This window comes from Silurus meridionalis, chromosome 27 (assembly GCF_014805685.1).
Source record: "Silurus meridionalis isolate SWU-2019-XX chromosome 27, ASM1480568v1, whole genome shotgun sequence".
NCBI lineage: Eukaryota > Metazoa > Chordata > Actinopteri > Siluriformes > Siluridae > Silurus > Silurus meridionalis.
In genome coordinates, this window is record NC_060910.1 from 18,390,981 (window position 1) to 18,398,480 (window position 7,500).

The 7,500-nt window shown below is 41.4% G+C and overlaps 2 protein-coding genes across 5 annotated transcripts in view; both read right to left on the reverse strand.

The window, feature by feature from the left end:
* The window catches only part of gak (cyclin G associated kinase), a 22,443-nt gene extending 21,327 nt beyond the window's left edge, over positions 1-1,116 (reverse strand). For all 3 annotated transcript variants that reach the window (XM_046841428.1, XM_046841429.1, XM_046841427.1), the window contains exon 1: positions 786-1,116. In XM_046841428.1, the coding sequence (XP_046697384.1) occupies positions 786-915 (130 nt within the window). In that variant the 5' untranslated portion in view covers positions 916-1,116. The remainder of the gene's footprint in view (positions 1-785) is intronic.
* A 4,156-nt stretch (positions 1,117-5,272) lies between these two features.
* Positions 5,273-7,500, reverse strand: part of sh2b3 (SH2B adaptor protein 3) — a 43,521-nt gene continuing 41,293 nt past the window's right edge. For both annotated transcript variants that reach the window (XM_046841435.1, XM_046841433.1), the window contains exon 8: positions 5,273-7,500. This exon is cut by the window's right edge and continues 1,522 nt beyond it. The gene's annotated coding sequence lies outside the window, so the exon portion shown is untranslated.

The following is a 7,500-nucleotide window of genomic DNA, read 5'->3' on the forward strand; positions in this document are numbered from 1 at the left end:
ACGCTGAGAGAACGCTGTGGTGTAACACAGTGAGGTAACAGTAGTTTAACGCTGAGGGGACGTGGTGGTGTAACACAGTGAGGTAACAGTAGTGTAACGCTGAGAGAACGCTGTGGTGTAACACAGTGAGGTAGCAGTAGTTTAACGCTGAGGGAACGTGGTGGTGTAAAACAGTGAGGTAACAGTAGTGTAATGCTGAGGGAACGTGGTGGTGTAACACAGTGAGGTAACAGTAGTGTAACGCTGAGAGAACGCTGTGGTGTAACACAGTGAGGTAACAGTAGTTTAACGCTGAGGGAACGTGGTGGTGTAAAACAGTGAGGTAACAGTAGTGTAACGCTGAGGGGACGTGGTGGTGTAACGCAGTGGTGTAAGTGGAGAAGGCCGTAGCTGAAGGCGGAAGGTGTAACCATCTGTATACTGTGACATTTGTGCATCATTAGCGCGCGCCCAGGTGTATCAAGTGACTCATGATCCGCGTCATCAGTGTTAGCTAGCAGCTAAATACATTAGCCAGCGCGAGCAGGTGCAGCGACTACAGTACACTCGGTCCAGCCCCCGCGCTGCGACAGAACCGCGGTCTGTGAGCGGCTCGGTAGGAGTTAGCGCGGCTCTGTGAACGGTTCGGTGTGGGTTTCGGCCGCTCAGAGTCGGTGTAGGAATGCGAAACGTGTCGCTCTGAAGCAGCTATAACCGGTTACACCACGGTTAGCATTAGCACTAGCATGTATAAGTGTATCCGAGTGTTCAGGTTAAACTCCATCACACTCTACAGAGCTCCTCACCCTCAGCGATCACCCTCTTGATGCGGAGCTTAGTGTCTCCGAGCTCCACTATCTGACCCACGAAGTCGTGTTGATCCCGGCTGGCGCCGGTACCGGCCAGGAAGCCCAAAGCCGACTGGAACAGGGACATGGTGATCCGCTACAGAGTCCCCACTGTGTAAAAGCCCCCAGCACAGGCAGCCAGAGCACGGCTACACCGCAGCACAGCCCCGCTCCTTCCCTTCTCTCAGAAACAACAAATCTCTCGGTATTACTGAGACCCGGAGCCGCTTCAGCACGCAACCATTTTACACCGATCACAAGCCACTGCGCTCACTTCCGTGTTTTGCGTGACGCCATGACGTAACAATCTTACGTCATCACGTCGCACTAAAACTGCGTTTCCACACTGTATTACTCTCTGTCTTCTTCTTCTTTCAGCTTCTTCCCATTAGGGGTCTCCACAGCGTCCGCTCAACAATGTCCTCTCATCCGTCTCCATCCCCCTTGTCCTCTACATCTGCCTTTTTTAAACCAACTACCTGCATGTCTTCTCTCACCACAACCATAAACCTCCTCCTTGGTCTTCCTCTTTTCCTCCTTCCTGGTGTCTCCATCCTCAGCATTCTCCTACTGATATACCCCATGTCTCTCCTCTGAACATGTCCAAGACATCTCAATCTCACCTCCCTCACCTTGTCTCCAAAACGTCCTATATGCTCTGTCCCTCTAATAAACTCATTTCTAATCCTGTCCATCGACACTCCCAACGAACATCTCAACATCTTCAGCTCTGCTACCTCCAGCTCCACCTCCTGTCTTTTACTCAATGCCACTGTCTCTAAACCATACAACATCTCAGGTCTCACCACAGTCCTATAAACTTTCCCTTTCACTCTCACAGATACTCTTCTATCACAAATCACTCCTGCTATCACTCTTCTCCACCCACTCCACCCTGCCTGCACTCTTTTCTTCACTTCTCTAACACACTCTCCATTACTTTGCACTGTTGACCCCAGGTACCTGAACTCCTCCACCTTCTCCACCTCTTCTCCCTGTAACCGCACCCCTCCACTGCCCTCCCTCTCATTCACACACATGTACTCTGTCTTACTCCTACTGACTTTCATTCCCCTTCTCTCCAGCGTGTACCTCCACCTCTCCAGGCTCTTCTCCACCTGCTCCCTACTCTCACCACAAATCACAATATCATCCACAAACATCATAGTCCAGGGAGACTCCTGTCTGACCTCGTCCTTCAACCCGTATTACTCACTATATTACTGCATTATTCTGTATGACTGTATTATTCTACATTCTACACTGTTACTGTATTATTCTACATTCTACACTGTTACTGTATTATTCTACATTCTACACTGTTACTGTATTATTCCACATTCTACACTCGTTACTGTATTATTCTACATTCTACACTGTTACTGTATTATTCTACATTCTACACTGTTACTGTATTATTCTACATTCTACACTGTTACTGTATTATTCCACATTCTACACTGCGTTACTGTATTATTCTACATTGTTACTGTATTATTCTACATTCTACACTGTTACTGTATTATTCTACATTCTACACTGTTACTGTATTACATTCTACACTGCTACTGTATTATTCTACATTCTACACTGTTACTGTATTATTCTACATTCTACACTGTTACTGTATTATTCTACATTCTACACTGTTACTGTATTATTCTACATTCTACACTGCGTTACTGTATTATTCTACATTCTACACTGTTACTGTATTATTCTACATTCTACACTGTTACTGTATTATTCCACATTCTACACTGTTACTGTATTATTCTACATTCTACACTGTTACTGTATTATTCTACATTCTACACTGTTACTGTATTATTCTACATTCTACACTGTTACTGTATTATTCCACATTCTACACTGTGTTACTGTATTATTCTACATTCTACACTGCGTTACTGTATTATTCTACATTCTACACTGTTACTGTATTATTCTACATTCTACACTGCGTTACTGTATTATTCTACATTCTACACTGTTACTGTATTATTCTACATTCTACACTGTTACTGTATTATTCTACATTCTACACTGTGTTACTGTATTATTCCACATTCTACACTGTGTTACTGTATTATTCTACATTCTACACTGTTACTGTATTATTCTACATTCTACACTGTTACTGTATTATTCACATTCTACACTGTTACTGTATTATTCTACATTCTACACTGTTACTGTATTATTCTACATTCTACACTGTTACTGTATTATTCCACATTCTACACTGTTACTGTATTATTCCACATTCTACACTGCGTTACTGTATTATTCTACATTCTACACTGTTACTGTATTATTCTACATTCTACACTGTTACTGTATTATTCTACATTCTACACTGTGTTACTGTATTATTCTACATTCTACACTGCGTTACTGTATTATTCTACATTCTACACTGTTACTGTATTATTCTACATTCTACACTGCGTTACTGTATTATTCTACATTCTACACTGTTACTGTATTATTCCACATTCTACACTGTTACTGTATTATTCTACATTCTACACTGTTACTGTATTATTCTACAATTTACACTGCGTTACTGTATTATTCTACATTCTACACTGTTACTGTATTATTCTACATTCTACACTGTTACTGTATTATTCTACATTCTACACTGTTACTGTATTATTTTACATTCTACACTGTTACTGTATTATTCCACATTCTACACTGTTACTGTATTATTCCACATTCTACACTGTGTTACTGTATCATTCTACATTCTACACTGTGTTACTGTATTATTCTACATTCTACACTGTTACTGTATTATTCTACATTCTACACTGTTACTGTATTATTCCACATTCTACACTGCGTTACTGTATTATTCTACATTCTACACTGTTACTGTATTATTCCACATTCTACACTGCGTTACTGTATTACTCTACATTCTACACTGTTACTGTATTATTCTACATTCTACACTGTTACTGTATTATTCTACATTCTACACTGTTACTGTATTATTCTACATTCTACACTGCATTACTGTATTATTCTACATTCTACACTGTTACTGTATTATTCTACATTCTACACTGCGTTACTGTATTATTCTACATTCTACACTGCGTTACTGTATTATTCTACATTCTACACTGTTACTGTATTATTCTACATTCTACACTGTTACTGTATTATTCTACATTCTACACTGTTACTGTATTATTCACATTCTACACTGCTACTGTATTATTCCACATTCTACACTGTTACTGTATTATTCCATTCTACACTGTTACTGTATTCTACATTCTACACTGCTACTGTATTATTCTACATTCTACACTGTTACTGTATTATTCCATTCTACACTGTTACTGTATTCTACATTCTACACTGCGTTACTGTATTATTCCACATTCTACACTGTTACTGTATTATTCCACATTCTACACTGCGTTACTGTATTATTCTACATTCTACACTGTTACTGTATTATTCTACATTCTACACTGCGTTACTGTATTATTCTACATTCTACACTGTTACTGTATTATTCTACATTCTACACTGCGTTACTGTATTATTCTACATTCTACACTGCGTCACTGTATTATTCTACATTCTACACTGTTACTGTATTATTCTACATTCTACACTGCGTTACTGTATTATTCCACATTCTACAATGCGTTACTGTATTATTCTACATTCTAACCTGTTACTGTATTACACTGCATTAGATAAAATACACCTTCATGTAAAAGTTTATAACTAAAGATATTTACATCTAAAATAAAGAATAATTAATGATTGCACAGAATTTGATTCATTGGTTTAGTTTAGAAACTCCACCTTTAATCCCCTACTGATGCGATGTCACACTGAGGGTGGCTTTGTTTCTGATCATCTGGAGTTCAATCCTGCAGGTTACACACACTTTTCTCTCACACACAGTTACAGACACATGCTTTTCTTTCTCTCTCTCGCTCTCACACACACACACACACTTCTCTGACATACACAGTTCACACACACTTCTCTAATATACACCGTTCTCTCTCACACACACACACACTTCTCTGACATACATAGTTCACACACACACTTCTCTGATATACACCGTTCTCTCACGCACACACACACACACACTTCTCTGACATACACAGTTCACACACACGTTTCTTACACACACACACACACACGTTGCTCTCACATACTTCTCCGACACACACACAGTTCACACACACACACATTTCTGACACCCACACGGGTTTCTCACACACACATTTCACACACACGTTTCTCCTTCACACACACTTCTGTGGCACACACTTTACACACACACTTTTCTCACATACACATTTCGTGCAAGTTTCTCTCACAAACTCACACCTTTCTGACACACACTTTTCTCTCCCTTGTCACCGTGTGCTGAATAAAGTACACGAGTAGTGTGTGTGTGTGTGTTAACACATGGTTCCATTGTTTATTGTGCAGTGTGTAATGAGAGCAGGTGGAGGATACAGTGGGTGAAGTTTTACTACATGTGTGGTTACATGGAGACAAAGAGAAAATCCTCATCAAACCCTGGAAGCAGTGAAGAGTAGAGCAGGAGGAAGCCTGTGGGTTTACAGTGCTCAGAAACATCAACAGTATACGATAGTACAGGAGGACAGGAGAAAATGTCCAGAGAGACGCTCTCACACACACACACACACGTGTCTTTGTGCTTCATCACGCTCGCCACGTGAAACATCAATGACAATCAGTCGAAAAAACAAGACATTACAGAATCCCCACAATTCCCTCAGACACACACACAAACACACACACACAGAATTTTCCCTAGAAACACATGGAAAACTGTGTTCACACGTGCTGATTGGAGAAAGAGATAAAACGTGTGATGTTTGGAGCAAAACGGAATGGTAGTGAACACTACAGGGAGGTGGTAGCTCAGTGGTTAAGGCATTGGGCTTCGGATCAGATGATCACAGGTTCAAATCCCACCACCACCAAGCTGCCACTGCTGGGCCCTTGAGCAAAAGCCCTAAAACCCTCCCCTGCTCAGTTGTAAGTCGCTCTGGATAAGGGCGTCTGTCAAATGCCGCAAATGTAAATGTGTACATTCACATGTTGATGGTTAGGAAGAACATCTCCCCATGGCTTCTACGCTGGTGATGAGCAGGACGAGGTTCTTTCCTCTTGAATGGGAAAAAATCTGGAATAAATCTCTTACTTACACACACACACAAATTTGGACACGGCGCTGGTGAAGGAATCGGACCAGAGCGCTGTGTCCTGCAGGTATGAGGAATGTTCTGAAATCTTACTGAAGAGCAGATGGACAGCATCTGTTCTGCTGTATATAAGTGTATAAAAATATTTATTCATTATGAAAATAAAGTGTCCTCTTATGATTATTAACATAGAGGAGGATACACACACACACACACACACACACACACACACACACACACACACACACACACACACAATGCCACTGTGAGAAAGGCAGTGTGGGAAGTGTGTATGCTGTAGGAAGATTATTTACACCAATCCATTTTGTGCTAGTGCTATTAATTAAAAGTGCATCCCGGCATACATCACTCCTCACACAGTTCCTCACAGTGCTCCTCACACAGCACTCTGGAGGATCTCCTAGGCTTTAGACTGAAGGTGAGAGAATCAGGCTGAGAAGTGTAGAAGGTAGGAGATACGGTTGCTGTCCTGGTGCTGAACTGATCAGCTGAACCCTCTGAGCTGAGAGACCTCGGACCTGACTGATGCTAACTGCTTCCTGATTAGCATCCTGACTTCCATGGGGGAGACTTTAGATGTCAAGTTCTCCCAGGCTAGCACTTTGCTATTATTTAAGGCTAATGTGTAGAATTTGAAAGGCTCACATGCTCACACACAAATGCCAGTGAACAATGGCGTTTTAGTGCCACGGACAAAAAAAATATCCAAGATTACAAGAATAAAGTAAAAACGATGAGAATAAAGCCGTAGAACTACCAGAAAAGGTAATGCTTCGTTCTAGGAATTTTGACTTCTCGTATTGTTACGACTTTATTCTCACAATTTTATTATCGTAGTTTTAGATTGTTTTTTTGTTTAAATGAGGCACTAAAACTCGGCAGTACTAACGGCGGGTCATCAGTTAGATCATGTCAGATGCCTGATCTGATGATTTCTCGTGATCCGATCTGCTCGGTGCGACACTCGGCTGTCTAATTAAATGGAGACGGATGGAGAAATGGTGCCGCGAGTAATGCTAATAGATGCAGTAATTAGTAACTAGCAATTCTTTATTCTATTGTGTGTGGGTGAGCATGAGATTTTGGAGGGAAACTGAAGTGATCTTTGGCTGGTTTGAAGGTCTGGATGACGTTGTAGGGTGTAGGGTGCGGTCTGGATGACGTTGTAGGGTGTAGGGTGCGGTCTGGACGACGTTGTAAGGCACGTGTGATGTTCACACCATGTAGATGCTGTTTATTTGGCTAAAAGTAAGCAGCACTGAGGGATTCTACTGATTATTGCTGAGTGACAGCTGTCTCAGTGTCTCCGTCTCTGACCTAACACACACACACACACACACACACACACACACACACACACACACACACACACACACACACATCTACATGATCCTTTGTGCTCGTTTTTATTGAACCCTGAATCCCTA